General features: G+C 49.7%; 1 protein-coding gene and 1 long non-coding RNA gene across 15 annotated transcripts in view; one reads left to right on the top strand and one right to left on the bottom strand.

Annotated features, from left to right (window-relative positions):
* The window catches only part of CELF2 (CUGBP Elav-like family member 2), an 806,829-nt gene that overhangs the window by 30,235 nt on the left and 751,330 nt on the right, over positions 1 to 25,264 (bottom strand). For all 14 annotated transcript variants that reach the window (XM_036112685.2, XM_036112678.2, XM_036112681.2 and 11 more), the window contains 2 exons: positions 24,464 to 24,527; positions 15,372 to 15,506 (listed from right to left, as the gene is read on the bottom strand). In XM_036112685.2, coding sequence (XP_035968578.1) covers positions 15,372 to 15,506; positions 24,464 to 24,527 — 199 coding nt within the window. The remainder of the gene's footprint in view (positions 1 to 15,371; positions 15,507 to 24,463; positions 24,528 to 25,264) is intronic.
* LOC144382318 (uncharacterized) lies at positions 12,194 to 21,590 on the top strand. Its single transcript, XR_013448989.1, has 3 exons — positions 12,194 to 12,377; positions 13,975 to 14,131; positions 21,523 to 21,590. It is a non-coding gene; the product is annotated as an uncharacterized LOC144382318 (long non-coding RNA).

The raw sequence follows: 25,264 nt of genomic DNA, 5'->3' as shown, positions 1-25,264 counted from the left end.
GATTTTGGGGCTCCGTCCGGCCCTTCCCTAATCTGTTAAGACCTTGGGCAATCCCTCCACTTAGCTGAGGTTCAGGATGATCCTCAACATGGGAATAATGTGACCCACCCTGAGAAGTGACACATGATACTCCAAAGGTCAAATGAGGCGGCACTGATGTCTGACGCACAGTACGTGACCGATAAACACCGCAGAGGCTCTGTCTCCGAAGGATGCAAACCCGGTCATCCTGTCCTCGGATTCACGTAGAGCCGACACTTCCCTGTTGAGGGGCAGGTGAGGGCACGGATGCCCGCCGGCCCTGCAGCCTGGGTCCGTTGGCCTTGTCGTCAGGCATCTCAGGCCGTGTGCCCCGCTCCGAGAGCGAGGAAGGGGGCGAGCAGGCCTGCCAGCCAAGCTGGGGAGACACACGGTGATGCAAAGGTAGAACTGAGCCCGGAGAGGAGACGAGGCAGAGAGCCAGTTTGGGGTGTTGGCGTCAGAAAGGTATTCTCTGTAGCTCAGGAGACCAAAACGAGGCTCACAGGGTGAAAGCCTCGAGGGGGCGGGTAGAGCGCAAAGGAGGGCAGTCTGCAATGGCAAGTGGCCGCAGACGCATGTCCCCCCCCCCCCCCACCCCGTTCGTGGAATTAGGAAAGCAAAGGTGGTCAGGTGGTCCCGTTTCCGGGGGTTTGTGCGGACCCTGGGCCTGCGCTTGATGGCTCTGGAGCTCTGATAATCCAAGTTTGGAAAAGTTCTTACTGTTTCTGCTAGTGCCAAGCACAGGCTGGCTGCATCCCTTGGCGGGGAAAAAACTGGGACTCCAAGCAGGCAGAACTCGGCGGGTATAAGGCGGCACTTTGGTGAAGGTTCCTGTCTTCACGGCCCATAGGGTAACTGAGGGATGTGAAAACCCACGGCCTGTGCAGGCCCGCAGACTGACGGGGTCCACACCAACATAAGCCCGGTCAAGCTTAAGATGCAACGTAGCTTCTACCTTCTCCTTTCCTAGGAGAAGCAGCTGCCCCACAGAGCACAGCCAATTCAAATCCTCAATGACTCCATCACAGAGAAAATGACGAGAGAAAGACCAGACTTTGGGGGCGGAAACTCTCTGACCTGGGGCCCAGGGCTGCTGAGATGCTCTGAGAATTGTTCTGTCCATGGGAGGCAGGGACCACACTGCCCTTTGAGGGCGTGGTAACCATGCACACATTTAGCGGAGAAAAGTCACTTTTTAAACATGACAGTCGAGGACCTCCTACACCACAATCACCTGGAGGTGACCTCAGACTCCTGGAACCAAAATCTCGGGGTGCAGGGTGCAGGACCTGATTTAACCTGCCCTCCTGGGGTGGCTCTTGCTCACTGAAGTGTGAGAGTCACTGGTCTCAGAGGCGTCCAGGCACTTCCATCAGACTGGGTGTGAAAAGTCTGGGGCCTGAGAAGGTGAGAAGTTTTGGGGAGGTAAGGTTTGGCTTGTGATAAGAAGGGAACAGATGCTGGGAGGCAGGAAACCAGAAGTAAAAAATTTCCTAAGACTACTGAGTTATGGTTCTCTCTTCCATAAGAAAACAAAACCCCACCAGCAGATGAGCTTATTAGTGAGAAGTGGTGCCTATCTTATTTCCTAGAGCCTACAAGAGTAATGGACAGATAACGGGCACCAGATATTTGATGAATGAATAAATGAAAATAATAGTGAATGCTGAGGCAGGTACACTGAAGGCCGTGTCCAGTTTCTCTTAGGACAAAGCCAATTGAAGACCTTGATGAGCGTGGCCAAGGGGATGCCATTCGGCCTTACACTGTGCCTCACAGAGGGTCCCCAAGGCCACAGCTGGGCTGTTGGCTAAGTGAAAGACTCTCCTCTAACTGTTCTTGTTGCTCACAGGCCACAGAGAGTGTGGACAAAGCCAGTTGTTACCCTGTCACCAAGATAGGCAGAGCTACCCTTCCATCCTCTGACATAAGTCTTTTGTAGAAGGAACCAGACGCTCGCTCTCCTTTTCCATGCTGGCACTCCTGTGGGCCTCCTCGGTGGACGGGGGTGGGCACAGGTCCCAGGGCCAGGACCAGCCTGGAGAACCTGCCCCTCCCCTTGAGCCGAGCCAGAGACACACAGGTAAATACCGGCTCCTTCTCCTTCTGTGCAGAAGGTGGGATGAAGGTCAGGAGTCCCAGTCTGGGGTGAGGTGGCTCCTAGCACCTTCCTTTTACAGGTTCCAGACCCAGAGAGAAACGTAGACAGATGGCCACGAGGGGTTTAGGAGTCTCTCCCACTTACCACTTCCCCATTTACCACGTACCTCCTACCCGAACGGGGCCCCGTCCTCCTTGTCTGCTATCCGTGTCTAGCTCCCATCAACCCCAAAAATGAGCGTGCTTCCCAGGAACCCAGTGCATCAGTTTCCCCATGTTTCCCCCTTGCCCTGGACAGCAAGAGATTCCGCTTTGAGCTACAACAAAACAACATGGACAGCAGCCGGCGAGAATCTGCCTTCAGCGCATTCATTAAACCTTTCCACCCACGATCGGATGGCAAAAGCACAGTGGCTTTGTGCTTTAGAGAATGAAATAATTGCAAACGGCAAACTGTCTACCTCGACCAAACATCCTGAGGATGCGGGAGCCCGCGGTCACCCTTCTGCCCCAAACAAGCTTGGACGCCGTCTGTCGCCAGCTCAGGGGAGCCCGTGAGGAGGCAGGATAATTAGGCAATGACATGAGCACCGTCATTAGCTAATCACAACCCTAGGGCGTTAACAAAACACGGAGCCTCTCTTCTCCCAGGGGGCCAGTTACACCACAGGAACCACGCCTCTTATTTTAATTTATTCCTTATGAGGTTTTTTGCGGGGTGGGGATAGAGGGAGGAGGGCAGGAGGCTGTTTGTGTCAGAAGGTGGGGTGCAAAGGTGTTCTGACGTCACTACTCGATGGTCTGTAACAGGCATGTCCTTGGTCCCACAAACATCTGTCCCCCATCACTTCACCTCCCAAGGACAGTGGACGATGCGGCTTCGGGCGACACGGGGCCAGCCCGGTCCCCCCCAGGTCTCTGGGAGATGTGTGAGAGGAACTCTCATGTCTAGAGGACTGGCTGAAGCAAGCCCCTTGTCTGGACCCTGACGGCCTCCGAGGCCTTATTAGAAGGCAGCAGACACAGTGGAAGGTGACAAAGTGGTGCAGGCACGGAAGGAGCCCACGGTCTTCTTCCCTTTAATTTCTATTTCCACATGCTTGTTGGAGCTCTCACTAGCTGATACTCTGAGGAGAGACATTCGTCAGTTGTCAGCCAACCTGGAGACCTCCCCACCTTGCCTCGGTTCCAGTGTCCTCCCCAGTCCCATGAAGACAGACACTTAAGGAAGGCGTCAGGGGCACCTGGGTGGCCCCGTCGTTAAGTGTCTGCCTTCAGCTCAAGTCATGATCCCGGGGTCCTGGGATTGAGCCCCGCGTCGGGCTCCCTGCTTCTCCCTCTCCCACTTCCCCTGCTTGTGTTCCCTCTCTCGCTGTCTCTCTCTCCATCAAATAAATAAATAAAATCTTAAAAAAAAAAAAAAAAGGAAGGAAGGCATCACTTGGGGCCACAAGTGTGAAAAAGTCCCTTCATATAAACTCAGTGGACACGGATCTAACAAGACCGGAGCCAAGAGAAAACTGGACCTGTTTTCCCTTCTAGCGATATTCTGCTTGAGGATTTACCAAAATACAAGTATACACATGCCCTCAGATGGCCCCAGATGTTTGTTTTTACAGATGGTGGTGAACACGAATTGAAAAAATTGTTGCTTTCCTCACAAGGGCGAGAACATGTGAATGGAAAAATCCAGAACTGCAACTCCAGGTCCCCCGGAGTTCCTGCTTTTGCATGTTTTGAGGCATGGCAGGACGGACTGTCATCACATCTGCCACTCTCGGCCCGTGTTCCTTCGGCAAGTCATTTAACCCTGCAGCCTCCCGTGGGCTTCTCAGGATCACGAGCGAGGCACCCGGACAGATGATCCTCAGGCCTCCTTGTAACTGTAGAACGTGCTGATCTGACCAGCTCTGTGCTCCTGCGAGAAGGTGCGGGAAACGAGCCTCTGTGGGAAGCAGGTGCATGTCGGCGGGTCACTGAAAACCTGTCCGAATCTGGGTTTGGGAGGCCCAGGTACGGGGGGCAGTTTGCCCAGAGGGACAAGGCACTCATTTCTGGGAGGCAGATCTTCCTTTGGATGAGAGGCCAAGGTCGGCCAGGGCCATGCGCTTGGCCAGCAGCATCCTCGAGCGGGGAGCTGTGGGCCGCAGGTGCGCGTGAGCGGGGCGGCTGCCCTTGTGAACGGCCGCCAGGTCGCCCAGGGCCTCAGTGCCCGACTACGTGGCGGCCGCTCCGAGGACGTTCTGCCCCGTCATGGTTCCCTCACGCTCTCGAATCCATGGTGTGTTGGTTCTATAACCTCAAGTCCAATTTGAGGTGCTGTGGGAAGTTCACCGCCCACTTGTTCAGCTGAGCCCCAGAGTAGAGAAAAGGAAGGAATGGGTCTCCTCCCTGCATTTACGTTCTAATACTTTCAGAAGGGTGGGAAGACACTCATTTTTTCGAGGGCAAAAGGTTCAGCGGAAAATATCCCTGGATCTTCTTCTAGTTTTAACCTAGTTTCCTGTTGTCAACAGAATTTTGTATCATCCCAAAATAATGAAATAATTTTTCCCATAAGATACTTAAATGTTGTCCTTTAAAAAAAGCGACAGTGTGCATTCTACGTACGTATTAACCTCAATATTTCGGTAAAGGGGAACAATTCCATTTCACAACTGAGAAAGCTAAATAAAGATGAAATGACTTGCTCCAAATCAGTCTTTCAACTCTTGGTCAAGATGTCCATATACTCTAGAAAGAAAATGAAATTGTAACTCCTCTAGTACATTCTCCAGATTACCTATTTTTTTTAAACCTCTGCCCTGGGTATGAACTTTTTTGTCTCTAGCACTATATATTTAAGTTCTTAACCTACACGTGATGGAAGTACCTCTCTGTTCTAAATTCCTTGCATCCTCACCAATCCTGACCTCCATGTGCTCATGTCTCCTTGGGGAAGGAGGTGTTCCCTCTCTCAAGGCTCCTCCGTCCCTGTCCACAGCGCCGACTCAGGGTTCATGCCCCGTCACGCACATTGTTATGCACACACACTATGGGGGAAGAGCAAGGCGGGGCAGGGTCCCCCCTCCCAGCTCATGACAGACCCCCACGCACGGCCCCGGCGCCGCGGGACACCCATCGAGGAGGGTTTGACTCCATCCCGCCGACCACCTTCCGACTCAGCCCATCCTTTCCCCCCTCATTGGCCTCTTCCTGTTCTCTTTCATTCTGGCTCCTCTTTTAGCTTAGAAACATGTTCCAGTTTTCTTCATCATCATCTCCGTCCTGACCCTGATGCTTTTATAGACTTTTTTTTTAAATCACTGTGTTTCATGACACTATCACGTAACAGTATGTCATTCTCATCTCCGGTCCCACATTCCTCGTGTCTCACTGTCTGCAGAGCTGTGACATCTACTCCACGGCAGTGACCAGCCACGCAAGGGGGGACCGAGGGCCTAACTGCTTCTGTGCGCTCACCTCTGTCACCTTCCTGCTTGAAGCTCCTCTGCCCGGTCCCGAGACCCCGCTCCCAGCACGTGGTTCCTCCTGTCCGTCCCACAAATAGTCATCAGCCAGCACGGCATACCCAGTCTCCTCCTCAGCTCTGTTTGGTGATTCTAACTCAATGGTATCACCCACCCCCACGCTGAGATCAGTCCACCTCACCTCCGTAGCTGATTTTCAACCCACTCCTCTGACTCTGAGCTCCATGACAAATTCAAAGGCCAGATATCCAACCACTTGGTGGGTGCATTTGCACAAAAGGCCTGTTCACAGGTGCTTCAGCTCAATCGAATGCAAAATCGAATCACCATGGGCTCGAGCTTTCCCTCCTCCTGCCTCCCCTCTCTCTACTAACGAACACACCGTGACGCGGGTCCCCCACACCACACGCTTCTGTCCCCTTCAAGCCCTCCTCTCTGTCCTCACTCACATCCAGTCAGTGCTCAAGTCCCATGGCGCACTTCCTTGTGCTCAAAGTCCTTAGATGCTCTTCACCGTCCACCAGAGAAAGTTCTGGCTCCTTAGCCACAGCGTTCAGGGCCCTCCCTGGTCATCACTTCCCATACTTCTCATGCTTGTGAACAAGGAGAGGAGTTTCCATTTGCTGGCCAAGTCCTTCTTCTGTATTTTCTCACATTTGACACATTTGCTAGAACTTCTATTCCTTCTTGACATCTCAAAATCCTACCCAGTCTTAAAATTTGGGCTCAAATGTCAGCTGTTCTATTGAAAATGTCCCCACCTCCTCAAGACAGAATCTGTCCTGTCACTGATACCTTGTACCTTACCTGACTTCCTGCTTTTCAACTAGATTGATCCGGGTGGTGCATTTTGCTTATTTTTTTTTTGCATGTGGCCACTGCATCTAGTTTATAGCGGTTCATGGGATTAAACCATCTATGAACTAAAGGTTCCTACTTTGTTGCTTTCAAGTCTTAAAACATGGAACTTAGACCATAAACCTCTGGGAAGCTGTGACTGGCAACTTTTGTTGGCAAAAGTTGATTGCATTTCCCACCTGATATAAAATATAATTAAGCGATGAATACATGCTTTTTACCAGTGCTACCTGGTATCAGACAGCAACACGGGTAGTTTAGTGGGGAAGAGAATCTCGCTGTGTTGTATAGAAAATAAACCTCTGAGCTTGTACACGCGTCAGCAAGGGATCTGATGTGGGTCTGCCGCACAACGTGGGAGACTGTGCAGAACGTTATTTACGACGAATCACTAATACTGGGCCAGCACAGAACCCCAGAGCCGCTCCAAGCAAACATACAAAGAACGAGAGCCAATATCTGAAAACGTTAAAAGGTGTACCCCAAACAAGGCAGGAGCAAAGCACTGAGTGGTAAGGGGGAGACAGCCCTAGGCACGCACACAGGACCCGTCTGCCCCCGGGGCGACGGGACAAGCAGGGCTCAGGGCACAGGTAGAATCGGCTTGCGTAAGTCCAAGCGTGGGCTCTGCAGAGAAGTGGTGATCCGTAAGTATCTCTACCCCCTCAGCTGGGCAGCTGTAGGAAGCTTTAAATTAGTCCAGGACTGTCCTGAGACGGCAGTCTGCCCCACGTCAGGGGCACCTCACCAACCGCAACACCAGGATGACTTAGGGAATGAGCTGCCTTTCTGCAGATGTGGCCCAATGGACTTCTCATTTTCTTGAGGCTGAGTGAAAACATCAGGGAATTCCATATCTAAATGCCCAGCACACCCAGAGCCGAGCGACACTCCCCTGGTTGGGAGGCATTTACATGTTGTTTTTTTTTTTGTCTGTTTTTAAACCCTAGAAGTAGGATGATCAATGCCAAATAAAGAAGCACTACTAGACAGACAGACCACTCCCAGTTACTTTTTTCCCCCCAAATAAGTTTTGAATGCCTAAGAACTTTGGAAATCATTTGGTTTTTGTGAAATGCTTGTGTTGAGAAGCCACAGAGCAGAAGCCCACGTACACTTACTCTCTGGACTCCTACCACCTGCCACATCTACTCTAGGGGTGCACACCTTCTCAGGGCTCTTCGCTCTGTTAAAGGTGCAGAACAACGGGCAAAGCTTATGGAAGAGGGAGAAAGCTGAGGAAGAAGATTCCTCCCTTCCCCACTTTGTCTAATTCATAAAATTTTAACAGAATGTAAACAAAAGTGTTGGTTATGGTTTTTTAAAGGGTGTCAACGTTATATTTTATATTTCAAGGCTCACCAAATCATTTGACTACAGTGGACATTTGGCTTTTTGAAAAACTAATGCTAGAATATAAACTACATGAGGGCGGGGGTTTTTGTCTGCACGGTCCACTGTGATGGGTTTCAAATGCCTAGAACAGTCATGGGTGTGCAGGAGACATTCAGCAAATGTGTGTGGAACAGATGAAAAAATATACCCGAAAATTATAGTTACTATGGTGGCATTTTATTTATGGAGCTTTTACAATATGTTCAACTCCATTAACGTCAATGAAAATAAAGTGAGCCCTGTAATGTCAGGAACAAGTTAACACATGGAAACCTTCTAGAAAAAAAAATGTTGAGAGTTGCACGAAGTGAACCAAGAATGGGATTGTCCGTTCTCTTTCTGTAGCAATAGGGTGTAAAGCTGTTAGATTCAACCCCACAAATAAACAGCGAATTTTAACAACCCTCCTAACTTAAAACACTTAAAAAGTGTAGCTAATGATGAGGAAAACTGACTGTTTCGAGACTTTTCTTTGGTAACAAGTAGTGAAAAAAGATGAGTGTCTGGAGGAAAATGGGAGGGTCAGGGACGCCAGTCAAGGCTGAGGACAGTGTAAGTAGGAACAGCCTGGGCAGCCGACTGGGCTCTTGCTTTCGCTGAGCGGTGCGGGTCGTGGAGGGCCACGCGGCCGAGCGAGGCACACGTGCTTCAGGTTGCTGCTGGAGGGTGATCTCTCGAAAGCCCGCACTCAAGTAGATGGTTCTTGACAAAATGAAATGCCTTTATTCGACTCTCATGCTTATATCGTGACATCAGGACATTTTGAAAGCCAATCTTCGTATAGTGATGAGAATAAAAAAAATGTTTTATGTGATTTTGTACTAACGGAAAGTGGTATGGTTCGTCCTTCAGGAACCTGTCAGACCCGAGTATTCATCTGGAAGGTGTGGCTCCTGTGGGATTCCGGACGCACCAGGTCACGGGTCAAAGGTGGGTGTGGGGACCCTGTCACTCGTCACCACGGCAGAGCCGGCTTCCCCCTTAGAGATGGGTGCCGAACACATGCTTTGAAACACCTGCATTACAACATTGTCATTTGGCTATGCGACTGAATTAAAAACCATCTGATGGTCTGTGATGTGCTGTTCCCAAAGCAGGGCGGATTACAAGTAAATAAACCGTTCCTACTTTGAAAGAACTTACTATCTAGACGGTGAGAGACAGGGCGTGTGCTCAAACAACCATCCTGCAGAAAAAGTACGTGAAGTGTTCTAGTACAAGTGTGAAGAATGTACCTGGGTGGCCCAGAAGGGTAGATGGCATTTCTAGAAGTCTCTTCCCTGCTTGACACTGCAGCTTTCCCTTTCATCTCCACCCACGAGGAACATCTAAGGGAGCTCAGGGTTAGAACTAGTGAAGTATTTATGCTAGAAATGTAATGTGGAAACACTTAATTTTTCCTGGAAGGCTTCTGGTGGAGGGGGCACTTGCAATGATTCCTAAAAGTCTTCGAGTATTAAAAGCAATTTTTATCAATTCCTAGAAAACATTCTTTTCCTGCAGCTTAATTTACGTAGTATAAACTATACTTTTTATGATGTGCCTTAAGAACACCAAATTGAGACCCATAGATTAATCTTCCCAAGCACTGACGCTGCAGTAAATCAGTGATGTAGGAGATTTCCACAGGAGGAAACAGGAAAAGGCACATCCGGCCGAGAAGCCAGCAGGAATAAAGGCATAGAGGCCGACAGTGTGTTTGGGGAGGATGAAGAACGGCCTGGTTTAGCTGGAGAGGTGCTGGTGGGGGGCGGGTGCCCGCAGGACAGTGTGGAGGAAGACCAGGGAGCACCCTGAATGCCACGCCAAGCGGCCTGTTTTACTCCAGGGCGCGCCGAATCACACGGAAAGTGTCTGATGGAGCCGTCTTGTTTTGCCAACAGTGGGCAAAACGGACGGAGGGCCAGGGCGGACGTGGGGGCTGCTCTGACAGCACAAAGGGAAGACTAGAGCTTCGTCTACCCGGAGGGGGGAAAACAGGACGTTCCAGAGAAGGAACCAGAACTGTCTAGATGCGTGGAGGATGAGACGCACAACCAACCTGGAGGCTGGTCTGAAGTGGCCGAGGAAAGCGGAGATGAGCCATGTCGTGGCGGCGCTGCTCTGTGGACCGAGTGACTCTCAGGCTCCCGGGGTTGGGGGATCCCTGGAGCGGCCTCGGGGGGACATGGCCTCTCCCAGGGCCCCCTGTGTGTCTGTCCCTCTCCCGTCTCATCATACTCCACCTGGCGCTCCTGTCCCCCATGTGTGACGGCTGGGCGGCAGAGGTGCGGGGCCCAATCACACCCGTGACACGGGTTCCCGCAGGGTTTGCACGTAGATACACATGTGGGGGACAAACGCCTCTGGTCAGGCTGAGAGCCTCTGGGGTGACCCTGAGGATAACTCCTCATGCAGCTGCCCTGGTGACAGGGGCATGTGATGCTGAAGGGAACCACTCACCGGTCCTTCTGACCTGAGGACCCCAGGAAGTGAGGATCACACGGAAACAACTCTAGGCTCCGTGAACCTTAAACAGCCCCCGAGGAGGGGCCACCATGTCCTCGGGACTGTGTCTGTCCCCGCCTTCAAGGAGGCAGGCCACCTCTTGAAGATGGAGAGGAAAAAATATTGCCTCGGATGTAAAGGGAGAACTATTTGAAAAGCCAACAGTGGGAATGGAAAAAAAATCCTCCCTAACATTTTAAAATGCCTTATATACTATCAAAGGAAATTATCTATTATCCTGAAGAGTGCACTTGATTGAGTGTACTTGCGGAAGCATTTGGAGAATTTTAGAACATCTTAAAAAAAAAATAGAAGGCAGTCAGTGGAATAACGGGGTACATGAACGCAATATTATGTTTGAGACAGAAAATGCCAAAGACACGTGCCTGGGTGCTGAGAGTAATGCTCCCTCTCTCAAGCTCTCAAAATCACCCGGCAAAAACAACAAATCCACGAGCGGGGGAGAAGACCAACATTACCATCTTTCTTTAAGACCTCACTGCACACCTTGTAGACAATTTCTTCTTTATACCAACACAGAGACACATTCCTCAAAAGCAGGTTCAAAATTTGGAGAAGAAATGACCCAAGAATTAATTAACTAAATAGGAGAATGAAGTAAACAAAGGAAAAATTATCATATCAAAATAAAAGACAAGAAACACGATTAAATTAGGCTTCAAAAGACCCGTGAGAAACCCATAAAAGGCGTAATATGCATTTACCTGGTTTTTATTCTTTCATGATTTAATTTCTAATTTTATTCACTACCATCTGATAATTGCATGAAACACTTATGCTAACCATGGGCAATTTAAACTATTTTAATTTTTATTTCAAGGCCATGAGACAAAGGAACCTATTTATTGCCTAAGGAGATTTTTTTTAAACAAAAATTACAGCTTAATCTTTCATGTTTTAAAGCATAGATTGTTTAAAATCATTTATAATAGGGGTACCTGGGTGGCTCAGTCGTTAGGTGTCTGCCTTCGGCTCAGGTCATGATCCCAGGGTCCTGGGATTGAGCCCCGCATCAGGCTCCCTGCTCGGCAGGAAGCCTGCTTCTCACTCTCCCACTCCCCCTGCTTGTGTTCCCTCTCTCACTATGTCTCTCTCTGTCAAATAAATAAATAAAAATCTTAAAAAAAAAAAAATCATTTATAATAATGCTGTAGGGAGACTGTGCCTGGGTATGCAAAACTGAAATGCTAAATTTACAATTATTAAAAAAAATAATAGTTTGGGGGATTGACTTGTCCCTTTCAAGACAGATTGGTCTGAAGTGTAGGGGACAGCTTTAAAAACAGGGTAAAGCCAAGGCCTGTGCAGGACCCATGCGATGGGGCATCAGTGCATTTCACAGATGGACTGGACTGCTAGTGGTACATGATGGTAGGTCCTGTTTTTTATTATTTAAAAGTAAATAATGGCATTAGCCTTGGGAACTACTTCATACACCTTTTATTTCATAGAAAATTGCTCTGATGAAGTGGGGGGTCATGAATTCTACCAGCCGCATTTTCTGTGACTTAGAAAAAGTCCCTGGTGGAAATTAGAGAAATAATTTACTTTCACTTAAATGCCAGATTTTTTTGGTTATGCTTAAGAAAAATAATTGACATGTAGATTTAAAATCCTTGCTGCTGCTACAGGTCAGGATTCTAATGAAATACTTTCAGCTGTTATGCAAAGCATTGCTCAATAGAGAGGAGAAAAACCACTTTCAATGGTGCCCCAGCAGAACTTAGGGAAGGGCAGAACGCCTCTTTGAGAGCAAAGGTAAGGACACTTTGCTCTGGGGAGAAGGAAAACAGATCTCAAGACACATTTTCCCTTTCGTTAAGAGCTCAGGAAAAACCTGAAAATGGTCAAATGTGTTTAAAGTTCCTTAAACACACAGGCCATCTTCCTCCGCTGTCTGAGTACCCCCCACTGGAAAAAGGTTCCAGCGTCTTTGAGCTGCTGACCCTACTGGATGGAAAGCGCGTGGATCCAGGGACATGGCGGCCCCTCCTCTCTGCTCCCGGCACCGTGGCTTCCCTGCTGGTGAGTGATGGTGCCAGTGCTCTCCCACCTTCCCGCTTGCTCGCTCGCTCTGTCTTCACCTGAGTGCTCCTTCCCTAGCCAACAGGTGGCCTCCAGCTCCCTTCACTCTCCACCACGGTCGGTCTGGTGTGTCCTCATAGCACCGCCTGGCCTGGCATATATGGGGGGCGCTGACCTGCTTATTTTCTGAGATCCCCGAACCAAGTGGAAGACGCCTGAGAACAGGGGGCACGTCTGCTCTGCTCCCCGCCCCCCGGCCCCCCTGCACCCAGACAGCCCCTCGTATCTGTTATCTCTCAACTCCGCTGTCTACACTGACCAACCCACATCCTGTGTGCACTTGACTTCTTAAACTGACAAGTCTTCTTTTAAAGAACGAAATATTCAAATATTAGTCCTGATTCCCCAGAGCCAAGGCACATTCCAGCCCAAATATCACAATGGGAGAACATACCTTAATAAAGTCAAATGAACTCTCACAAGCAAACAATAGGCCACATATCATTAGCCAAAATGTCCACTTATGATAATGGTCCGTCTCTGGAATGGCAGAACAATTTCTATGTCACTACAATACTCAATATATCAAAGTTAAAGACTTTCAGGGCTGATGGTCCAAACTGTGGGCTAAATGGCCCCTTGCCATTTAAGGACAAATTTTCTTTTTTTCCCTACTTTATTACCAATAATTACCAATTATTTCCTACTTTATTCCCTTTATTATGATGTGGTCAGCTTCTGCTGGTTACTCTTGATAAAAGGAAGAGAAGATGAAGACCAAGGTTGGAAATATTATAATTTACTTTTGCCAAATATAGCTAACATTGATTTGCCTTTTTTTAAAAAAGCTACTAATCCTCTTTATTTTTATATAAGCAAATAAAAAGCAATCAGATTATAATGACTTTCAGTTTTCTCTCCAAGTAAAACAGAGTTAAAAACATCAGCTTCTATGGTGTGCACTGTGAATTGTACAAGACTGCTGAATCACAGATCTGTACCTCTGAAACAAATAATGCAATATATGTTAAGAAAAAAAAAAAAGAGAAGAAGATAGCAGGAGGGGAAGAATGAAGGGGGGGAAATCGGAGGAGGAGATGAACCATGAGAGACGATGGACTCTGAAAAACAAACTGAGGGTTCTAGAGGGGAGAGGGGTGGGAGGATGGGTTAGCCTGGTGATGGGTATTAAGGAGGGCACGTTCTGCATGGAGCACTAGGTGTTATGCACAAACAATGAATCATGGATCACTACATCAAAAACTAATGATGTAATGTATGGGGATTAACATAATAATAAAAAACAAAAACAAAAACAAAAAAAACCACATCAGCTTCTGACTAAAGATACAATAAAATGTGTGTATGATACTTTGTGCTCTTTTAATGTAATCATTCCATAGTCCCCATAGGGGAGATAAACATCCTTATTTAAGAAAATGTTTTTCAATCTGATTTATAAAAAAGATAAATCAGCGAGGTCAAATGTTTAACTTGCTTTTAAGAAAAGTCAGTACTATTTTTATAAAGGGGAATTTATGTCAAAGATGCCTATTTCTTTTTTTTTTCTTTAAGATTTTATTTATTTACTTGACAGAGGGAGAGAGAGCGCGCGCACAAGCAGGGGAAGCAGCAGAGGGAGAGGGAGAAGCAGGCTCCCCGCTGAGCACAGAGCCCAACACGGGCCTCGATCCCAGGACCCCGAGATCATGACCTGAGCCGAAGGCAGACGCTTAACCGACTGAGACAACCAGGTGCCCTGAAAAATGTCTATTTCTTAAACAGGGTCATCGGAGAATTTATTTAAGTAACAAGTTTATGTACTGCATTAGAGTTGTGACTTAATTTGCTGGAAAAAAAACCCAAACAAACAGCTGAAAGTTGATTTTTTGGAAATACCATCTACTGTGCCAAACGAGGCCCGCATATGGTAACGGTACATTTTGGAAGACATTTTAGAGAACCAAGTCAACACAGCTCTGTGCTGCTGCTGGGGAGGACAGGGCATGCACGACGAGTCCCCCCGGCCTCTCCTAAATGTCCCTGCGGCGCGTCTCTGCAGCCTGGACTCGGGGAAATGTGTGCCATACCCAGGGTTTCATCACCAAGCTACAGGCTTGGCTTCTGAGGGGGGCACAGGCTCCCGGGGCGGCCCCACTGCTTCCTGTGGTCAAAAGCCTTAAGAAAGCCGGCCTGCCGTGTTTTTTGGGTTCTCCTGAAAGCGAGCCCCGCACTGGCCCACGGTAGTTTCTTCAACACCCTGCTAGTGTGCTGGGCAGAGCCGGCAGAGGGCCGTGGGCTTTGCAGGGCTGGGAGGGAGCCCGGCCAGCGCCCGGCCGTCCTCCTCCATGCACCTGGGGCGGGGGGAGCCTCATCTATCAAGGCCTAGAAAATTCAGAGAGGAAGAAAAGCCAGCAAAACAGTTTTTAAGACACAAATCATGGTATCTAAGCAACCACATTATGTCTGGCTCGGATGAAAAGAAAAATGGCATCTGCTTTTGAATAAGGCAACAACATTTCCGAGGAGAAAGACTTTAAATTGCATCGCCCAGAAGGCGACCGGGAGCCAACAACAAGGATGTTCCTCTCTAGACCGTGGGTTTTGAAAGCAAACGGGCAGGGGCAGGACGGAGCGGCTGCGAAAACAGGACGCCGGAATGATTAGCGATGTTGAGATGCAGCAGAGAGTTCTTGAATGGCTAAGGACCACGACAAAGAGAGCCGAACACACAGGAGGGAGAGAGGGAGGCCCTTCCTGGAGGCGCCCGCTGGAGCGCTGACCGGAGTGGGCGGGGGCCGGCCACCAGCTCGGTGGTGGAGTCCCTCCCAGAACACTCTCTTCCTTGTCTGCCTGGGAAAATCAAACGCACAGGCCTTGGCGCTCGGGGTCTTTAAGAAACTTCACACGGGTCCAGCCCCCCCACCCCGGACGCCCGCAGCCTGCGCTGGGCGCCGCCCTCCCCGCGTCCCCAGAGGGAGGGCACCCCCTTACCGGGACTGGTGAGGGCTCCCAGGGCGCTGCTCGTGGTGGACAGAGGGTTTGCATTGGTGGTGGTGGCTGAGGTCTGCGCCGCGGCCGCAGCGGCCGCCAGCGTTGCCAGGTTCTGTAACTGCAGAGCATTCATGCCTGTGGAGGGAAGAGAAACGCCGCGTGAGCAAGAGGCCCACTTGGCCGGGCTCCAAACACGAGGGCAGCCGGCGAGAGCAGGGGCCCCGGGCAGCAGGCCCTGCGAGGGCACGCTCTGCCCAGCTGCCTTGGTGACTCGGGCGCCCCCACGCGTCCCAGCGGAGCCACCTACTGCGTGCCTGGCTGCCTGTCCGCACCCAGGCCGCGTCCCCGACCGCCCCCTCCCAGGGCCGCGGAGATCATCGGGAAAGACGAGGAAGATTCTGTGTGTGCGCTGGCCACGCAGCTGTCCGGAAACTGTGAGCCGAGGGCTGGGCGGCTGCAGGGTGGGCTGCCGGGGAAGCCCACTGCTGGCACCAAGAAGGTTAAAAGCTCCTGCTCTGAACGTGAACTGCTGTGGCTTCCTGGCGCTGCCACCTTACCAGCTGTGGGACTCGGGGCGAATGGCTTCCCCTGGTTTCCTGCTTAGTGAGCGGCACTCTTCCCTGCTGCTCACCTCCAAGGGCAGGTGCTGCTTAAATGAGATGAAGATTGCAAACCGCTTAGCACTGTGATGGGCACAGCGTCAACACCCGTGTTAGCGATTCTTACGGATGTCCTCTCTCCACACTTACTGTAAATGTGAACCCTAAAATGTGACCACGGTAGGAACTCACCAAACATCTGAGGAATAAAAAAGTAAAGGAATAAAAACGGCAATGCTGTCCTATTTTTATCTGTAAAGTGCTTGTATTTGCATTTTCGTGTTTTAAAGAAGGAAAATGCCTTTAACCAGAATGGATCTCTGGCTAGTGAAAACTAAGAGAGCAGTGAAAACAGCAGAGAGAAGTGAAACTTTGCAAGAACACGAGGGTGGGATCAGCTGAGATCTGGAGGTGTCACCTGTCACGGGGAGGCTGCCTGGCCTGGGGGCGGGGCTCGGGGGTGGTGCCCGCATTGCCTCCCCACCTGTTTCGCAACCCAAGGGTCTCTGAACATTCAGTCTTTGTCCATGATTCACTTCACACTAAAGTACAAGCAGGCAACCATGGTTTTCTCCCTACACAGAGGAATTTTATACAGAAAGATACTAGCGTTAAGTAATCCGCTTAATTTTACTTTCTTCTCATGTCTCAAATCCAGGTACTTAATAAATGCCTACTGAGCAAATTTAATCTGCTTTAGAGAGACTGGCCAGATCACAGCTTCCTTCTGTGTTGGGGGTGGTGGTAGATGGAAGGGGGAGAGAATATTCTAGCAACATACCTGTGAAAGCCCCTAGCCACGGGCGTGGAGCCCTCCGCCTAAGCATGGCTGCGAGCACCGCTGCTAGGCTCACTTATCCTGCTCCTCCAGCCTGGCTGCCTCAATCACAAGTCACTTTTACTCAGAAGAGAGTTCCTGATGTTTTTGCTGCAAAATGGCTCCTCATTTTGCTCAAAACGACACTCTGTCTTCTTCCAGGAGACACCCAGCCTTCTTGGCTTAGGGGGGAAGCCAAACACCTGTTTTTCAAAATCCACTTAGGGCCTGGGGATGCTTCGAAGCAGGACACAAGTTTTTGTGGAATCCTGCTAACCTCTGGAAGGCAAGTGCAGACTTCCACCAACCCTGTTTTCTCCAGTTAAGGCAACTGGAGTGAGGACCAGTTCCTCCCCCGACCCCCCCCCATTTCTGCTTTTCTGATGCAGAGGCGTCCCTTCCTTCCCCCGGTCCCATGTGGCCAGGGCCTGGGCTGCACAGCTTTCTCTGCTGGTGACAAAGAGCCACGATTTCCTAGAGGCCATGCCTCGGCAGGGGCGCCCATGGTTCTGAGCAGAGCAGGTGCCAGGCAGGCTTCTCATGCTTCACACGCGCTCCCTTCCTTAGTGTTCGTAACAAACCCGTGGACCAAGTCACCGGTGGCCCTCTCCACACCACAGGCAGAGGAAACAGAGCCCGGAGAGGTCCAGCCCTGGGGAAGCAGAGCCTCTCACAGCGAGCCCGGCCTCCCCCCGATAGCTCCTTTTGGCCTTCTGGTTCCATCTGCAGCTCTTCTTCCCTCCTCTTCCTCAGGGCGCTTGCTCTCCACTTACTTCACTCAACTCTGCACCCTGAAATTAGGGGGGATGGGGCGGAGGAGAGAAAGGGTGGTGAGCACAAGACTTCCAAAGGAAACGTGCCCGGGGCACTCGAAGTCCACATTGACCAGCTCCTCACACTGGCCACCGCGGCCCGGTGTGCGTCCGACGGCGGGCACGGGGAAGCTGCAGGGGGACGGCCGAGCCTGGCACCACCGGGCCTCAGTCCCACTTGCTGGCCGCCCCGGATCTGACGGGCAGCCTTCTCAGCGCTCCCTGCTTGGTTTGGGGCTCGGGTCCCCGGGAGCGAGGCCTGGGGTGCGTGGTCTCCAGCGGGAGCTGAGAACGGAGTTAGCCAGGAACCGGACCACACCTGTGTCCTGCATCTGGTTCTCTAAATCACAGAATCGATCCTTTAATTTCTTAATGTGATTTCCTTTTCCATCCATTACCAGAATCCCCAACATCACAGATCACTGGTTCCGGATTCCTCGGGGAACAAATGGGCCGTGACCTCCTTCTCGTGAGGACCGAGCGTGTTGCAGGGCTGTGTCCCTTCTGTGTGGTCCTCAGCTTTAGTCAGGGTTCTTAACTGCCGTCCGCCAAGGGGAGGCCGGGGGGCTGAAATCATGTGAAGAAGCGTGTGTAGCATGGGCACCACGTTCCTGGTGACAGAGCCTCGAGGTGAAGCAGCTCCCACCTACCAAGGGGCATGAGTCCTGGCAGAAAATCATCGAGCTGGAGGCCTGGGCTCGGGCAGTGGCTGTGTCTGGGCTGGAGCGGGGGGTCTGAGGAAACCAGGACTCGGAACGGACCGTGCAGAGGAGGGGAACTGAGGACAGAAACAGCTCTAGCTCTGGTTCTGAAGACGGATGCACAAACAAGACCGCGCAGGGAAGCCAGACGAGCCAGGGACTCTCTCAGAACTTCCAGGCTGAGGCTGAACCCAAGGGGCCACGCACACTGAGCCGGGACCCAGGAGCCTAAGGCAGCGGGTCAGCCCCCTCTGCAGGGCTCACTGTGGGCTGGCCACGGGGCAACAAGGCTCCCACTCCCTGCGGCGTGGCCTTCTGTCCAGCCCGATGGAGGCCCAAGGCTGGTCCTCTAGTGTGTCCCTATGGGAAAACAGCCTCCCATGGGTGGTGAGGGCCCTCTAAATGCTGCTGGCCCACCACCCTGGTCACAGGGCCAGTCCTGGGGTACGCCGAGCGCCTGACAAGTTCCTCCAGGGCACAGGGATCTGGACCCTTCCCTGCCAACAGCACACAAGCCTGGTGGCAGATGCTCGGCTCTTCCTGCCCCCTCCTGTGCTCCCACAGCCAGTGTGGACATCACACATACTATCGGTCCTATTGAGGGAAGGGCCTTGGGGGCCCATGCTGCTTCCAGAAAAGCCACCTGCCCTGAGTAGGGAAAGCAGCCCTGTAGTTACGCATGTGAGGCCCTCGATCCTCTCCCTCTTCAACCACACCAGACCGTCTGTGGCAGCTCTGGTTCTCTGACGTCAAGCATCTGCACACTCAAGCATACTGGCCTCCTCTGGGCCCAGCCAACACTGGTGGGGCTCTCTGCATCCCCATTTTGGTTCTTTTCTGTCGTTTTCTTGTGTCTTTGGGGTGTGTGAGCCACCCTGTTCCTTCCTCGCTCAGCTCCCTTCATGGACCCTCCGGGTCGTCCGCCCACTGGTCACCCTCTCCGTCACCCCCGCACGGTGATCGGGAGGGGGCGCCAGACAGAGCTGCCTGGCCAGGGAGCTGGGCCCCAGCCTGGGGAAAGGCTGTCTCCCAAGAAAAGCAACCGCTTTTAACCTCACCAAGCACTCTGCTCCGAGGGGCGCCACACAAACCAGGGGCAACAATCTGGGTGACTAGAAATACAAAACATTTAAATACATTTTATGAAATCCCACAGCGTGCCAAGACCAAGATGGTAAAAAAAAAATTGGGAAATACAGGCATTCAACTTTTCATTCATTACTTGGGAAAAGAAAAATCCTTCTCCAGACGAAGAAATGATGTACAAAACAGATGTGCAATATGCCTACTTGAAATTTAAGATTTAAAAAAATTATTTATAAGGAGAAGGGCATGAAAATTTAATTTAATGTTCACCTTAGGTAATTTTGTGTCTTATTGTTCATAGCAATTACCATAAATCTGCATATCAATAAGCGAGAACAGATGTCAGTTGTTACAAGTGCTTGCCAATCAGGTCTGTTAAAAAGTGACAGATGGGTGGTTATGGAATGTTCTCATAAGGCCTATTAGCACATTCGCAGTGAGAGGGTGGGAGGCTCCGCTCCAGGAAGGCCTGGTGATCTTCTTCGTGAATCCAGAGCCCCCACCTCGCGACTCAGGTGCCTCCAGGCGCAGAGACCCTCAGCTCTCCCGCGCACCGGCTTCTGCAAAGGTCACCCCCTCTTGTCCTCTTGTCCCAGACGTTCTGGGACGGCCTTCTGGAGAGACAGGATCCCGCGCCGAGGAAGGGAGAGCGGCTTTGCTGTTCTGAGCACTGTGCTGTACACTGTTACTTTTAAAACGTAGGCCAGATTTTCTGGAAGAGAATTACTACCAGCTTCGTGGACTCGGTGGAGTGCAGCAGTTCTGTCTCGTCTATCAACACGTAAACTCTTTTTGGTCGTAGCTCCGTAAATCCACAGATAAACTCTTCTTCTTCTTCTTTGTTGCTCTGTAAATGTTTAACTTCTTTAATGACGCCTCCGCGTGCTGGGGGTGGGGAGGGGGAACCAAACCAAAACTGCCCTAACAAAACCCAGCCCACTCTTAACACATGTGCAAGGCCTTCCAGAATGAAGGGAGGCCGCTTTCCTGTGCTGCTTCTCTGTGCGCCGTTTTGGAGCGCGCTCTGCATTCCTGACCTATGGCTCGGGTTTGTTATTTGGCCCGTAAAACCGTGTGCAGAGGAAGGTCACTGCAGTCTGTGTTGCGGAGACACGGAGCACCGGTTTACAGCTTTGGCACAGTCCGGAGCTCGGGTTCGGATGCGCCTGAAATTTGGACCTGCCCCTTTCTGGCGCAGTGGACTTGGGGCAAGTTCGTTAATGACTTTCTAATCCTCGGTCGCCCCACCTGTGAAGCGGGATGCTCGTGCTCCCTGGGATCTCTGTATCCGGGTCTGTCCTGTGCCCTTGCCCGCTGCTGTGGTCTCACAGCGTTATTATTTAACACTTTCCTACTTCAGTTTTTTCAACGGCAGTGGAGTAACGAAGTGCAGGTTTTGTCCTTGGCACGCTGTGAGGATAAACTGCGTGATAATTTCAAGGAGCGCCGTTAAAAACAAAATTGTGAAATAGGACCCTTGCTTATCTATCTAGCACGGTGCTCTTTTGAGAGGAATGCGGTTAGAAGAGAAATTCATGACCGAAAAGTCACTTTTCCCTAATTCCTTCTTCTTCAGGGAAAAAAAAAAAAATCCAGACTCTTAGCCCAAAGTTTCTGAGATTTCAGAAATTCATGGGACAAATATCACAGCTGAGTGAGAAATGGACAAGTTTTTCTTAGAGGTTTTAAGAGGGAAAATAAAATCAATCAACTTTAAGGATGCATAGAAAGTATAGGTGAAAGCATTCAGCTTCTAAAGATTTGAGCCTAAACTAGTTTCTGCTCTTAAATTCTATATTCAGTAAAGGTTCCCTTCTATAAAATCACGAAGCACATGTGAAGTTATTTTTAGTTTGAAAGGGAAATGGTAAATTATTTTGGGGAAACAAGTATAGTTGATGCCTCATTCCATTTTATTGAGACAAATACTTCATGACTTGTCATCGATAATTTTTCTTTCTTTTTTTGGCTTTATTTTCTGCTCAAACAGAAAGTGTTTTACTCATTCGAATGAGACATTTTAGACTTCAGTGATAAACTTCAATCTCCTGAAGGATAGACTGTTATATCTTGAGAGTTGTTCACAAAAAATTATTGCTGGTTTCTGAAATGATGTTTCTCTCTCTTTGGTGACAGCGTTCCAAGCCGGACTGCTTGAACTTTAAATCATGCAGGTGCCCATCTGAACTATGCCACAATCTCAGCCCCTCAACAAGCATTTTAACCTCAGGTGGGATTTGGGATAAGTGGCCTCTGGGATTTCATCCTATCGTGTCTACCGGATGTTATGGACCACGTGCTCGGTCACGTTTGATAGTGTACCAACTACTGCCAAATCCTCGACAACTCAACCGTGAAGATACCGTCATTAGTTTATATAATGTTTTCTTGGCTTAGACGGTAAGGCTAAAGTCAAATTTCTCAATTGAAAGAACAGGGCGTTTAACTTAAGCTTCCCTGGGAATATATCCAAAATATCAATTTGCATTTGTCGATTTATAAATGTATTCACCCATCCACTCCAAAATAGTCAGTAGCACCTCTCAGCAGGGCCAGGCTGAGTGCCTCTTGGCTTGGGAGTGTTTGAGGAAAGTAAGGAAGGAAGGGCTTTAGGGCACCCCTCCCATATTATGTGGGGTGTCAGGGAAGCCTCCTTTATTTTTTAAAGATTCATTTATTTTAAGAGAGAGAGAGGGGGAGAGATCGCGAGAGCGAGTGGGGGGTGGGGGGGGTAGGGTAGTGGGGGAGGGGCAGAGGGCTAGAAGGAATCCCAAGCAGATCCTGCACCGAGCACGGAGGCCAACGTGGGGCTCGATCTCATGACCCTGAGATCATCACCTGAGATGAAATCAAGAGTCAGATGCTCAACTGACTGAGACACCCGGATGCCCCAGGGAAGCCTCCTTCAGAGAGGTACTTCTATTACCAGTTCACTTTATAATACTGGTCTGGATGACTGGCAAAGACAAAAGTTAAGTCCAACTTTGGGAGAGGATGAAAGAGCAGGAGGCCATATAACTTGATTTTACTGGCAAAAAAATATATATATATTCCCAACCAGTGTTTCAAATAGGAAGATGAAACTTGATTTTCCCTATGAATGAAGAAACCACCTTTCTGGAAATCACCAAGCAGATGGAGCCCTGACATCGACATCCTTGATCTAAACGTTCAAGGTGATGGTAGACAATGGACGGCTCAGCATTTGATTTCACAGCCTGTGCAGACTTAGTGTGCTGAATTTTAGATGCTGAAGGTTCAAGAACGGGGTGTTTTGGATGGCCCAGAGCATTTACGGAATGCCTTTAAATTCGCCATCTGCTCGATGCACCTTCTAAAGTGACTCCCGGATAGCCTTAGTTTCTAAATGAGCGCGCAGAGCATGTAAATGCTAACATCCTGACCTGTGGCTGGCAACGCAGAGGAGACCACCGTCTAATGAAAAATGACAGGGCGCTCTGTCCACCCGGGAAGACGCGCTTGGCAGTTGCCTCAGGACCCAGTGACCTTCTCTGCATAATTCAACTGTCGGAGTGGGAGAGCCAGAGGCTTCCTCTAAGGAAAGACCCTAATTTTGGATCTGGGTGGGTCCATACCATTAGAAGGAAAAATAAATCTTGCATTGGCTGAAAATATGACAAATCTTCACATTTATTGTAGAGCTTGCAATCTGGAGGTTTTCTCTTTAAAACACAGAGAACTCCCTGGATATTTTACTGTTGTCTCTCCAATTCCCTTCGCAGAACTAAAAATTAACTATTTGGTGTGATCCTTAGCTCCAAGGCCAGTTTCCCAAACTGTATTCATAAAGATACTGCTGAAAGACTGAACTACTTACCATTTTAACATCTATTTTTTCCCTAGTAAACCAAAAGCAGTATTACAATACAACACGCTGGCAGTGTCAGGAGATTTAAAGCCCAATAAATAATTCTGCATTTTTTTTTTTTTTAAACTGTAGGCCAATATATTCTGTCAGACGACAGGTTCCCCTTAGCCTGTAGGGCTGCAGGGGAAGGCTGGGCTGAGGACCACAGAACACATGTGAGGACAAAGTCCTTCCAGATCCATTCAAAGTGAAACAAACAAACAAAACCAAGGATAGCTTTTTAGAAAAAAAAAAAAAGAGAAAAAAGGAGTTCTCATAGTGACAGGAAAAAAAAATCTGGCTTCTATTCTGTACCGTCAGGTTTCATTTCATTGAGTCAGGGTGTCCTTCATTAAAAACAAATGGTGCTTGATTCTAATGTGCCAAAAATCTGTTCTTCTCCTTGTCCTCTCCCCCTCATCTTTCTGGAATCAAACAAGGGAAAAGTGTCCTTGCTGTTCCTCACGGCAGGTGAACAGCACCTGTGTTCTGATGGATTGTAAGCGCCACCTTCCCTGGCCCCGTGGAAGTTAGGGTTGGAGCCTGGAAGGGGACGCCGTAGGAGTGACCTTTCACTAATCACTGCACCTCAGTGACTACTGACATAGCTCATTATACAAAGAAATCCTTTATGAGCCAGCTTTCAAATCCAGCCCCACTTTGATTTTCTCGAGAACAAAGATTATACTTGCACATAAAAGCTTCTGATGTACACTTCTGTCAACTGGGGTACCAAAGTAAAAAAAAAAAAAAAAAAGGCACCCTGTTAATTGTCTATGGTTATCAGGGGACTGCAAACTATCAAAGATAGGCCTGCAATCTTGGCTTTCATTATGGAGGTCAGAATATTTATTGACTGCTTATTAAAATTTTAGAAGGACGTCAATCATTTTGGTTGCCCTGGATAGAAGGAATCTTATTGGAAATTCCCCAGCAATCAATCCCATTAAAAAACAAAACCAGCAGACAACTCTGGAGGATACGACGGAGGGCTTCGCAGCCCCTCCGGCTCCCACAGTCTGAGAAGCCCGAGGTGGGAAAGCAGCCCCCCAGCAGCGGACTCTAACCGTAACACCCGAGTCTGAAGGCGAACATGGCTGCTCATTGCTCTCTGTTCTTCGTTTCTCCTGCTTGTTTTCTTGGCCCTCTGAAGCCACCCAAATTCAGACAACAGCACGGTCCAAAGCCAAGGCATGTGTCATGACTTACCAGCCATCTGCTGAATGCCACTGAACGCACCCAGGTTGCTGGAGGAGGTGGCTTGCTGCAGAAGCTGCAAAGGGAGGGAAAAGCGGACTGTCAGACCAAAGCGGAGACAGGACCGGGCAGCTTCCGAACCAGGGGAGGTGGGGGGGTGGGGGGGTGGGAGGGGCGTCCAGCTTCCTGTACATTTACACAGTCGCTTGCTGCTTCCTATTCATGGGCTGAAGGTTCCCACAGTTGGGGCTGTAAATCCATATTAATGTCTAATCTCTATTAAGAAACAGACACACCGGGGAAACTCAGTAACACTGCTACCTTAAAACAATCAATTTAGTCTTTTTAACAACCAGGTGTTGCATCTATTGAAACCAACGTGGCGTGACTAACGCGGGCTCTCTGTAGCCTAGCGGTTACCACAGCTCAGCTCTGTCAATCAAGGCCCATCCCTCGGTCCAACAGCTCAGCGGCCTTCATCCTCCATGGGAAGCACCTGGATTCATGGACTCTTGGGCCAACAGAGACATCACCACGGTAACTACAGACACGCACATACCTACGCACAGCCACACAGGTACGCCTGTGACCACAGACCAAGACTACGGTCACCCATCTGAAGCTGGTCTTCATTGGCAGAGGGGAACATACAATTTGTCAGGATTTAGAAGTATCTGGTGTGATGTACAATGACACTGTGCATTACAGGTATGTCGTCATCTTTGAAAAAAAAAAGGTTAACATCCCTGTCTCTGCGTTTTTCCCTGGCGCTTTCAAAAACACATCTTACCCCCCGAATCAGTGGGTATCACA

This window comes from Halichoerus grypus, chromosome 6, assembly GCF_964656455.1.
Source record: "Halichoerus grypus chromosome 6, mHalGry1.hap1.1, whole genome shotgun sequence".
NCBI classification, from domain to species: Eukaryota; Metazoa; Chordata; class Mammalia; order Carnivora; family Phocidae; genus Halichoerus; species Halichoerus grypus.
The sequence above is the reverse complement of the archived record's forward strand: the minus strand, read 5'-3'. Positions and strand labels throughout refer to the sequence as shown.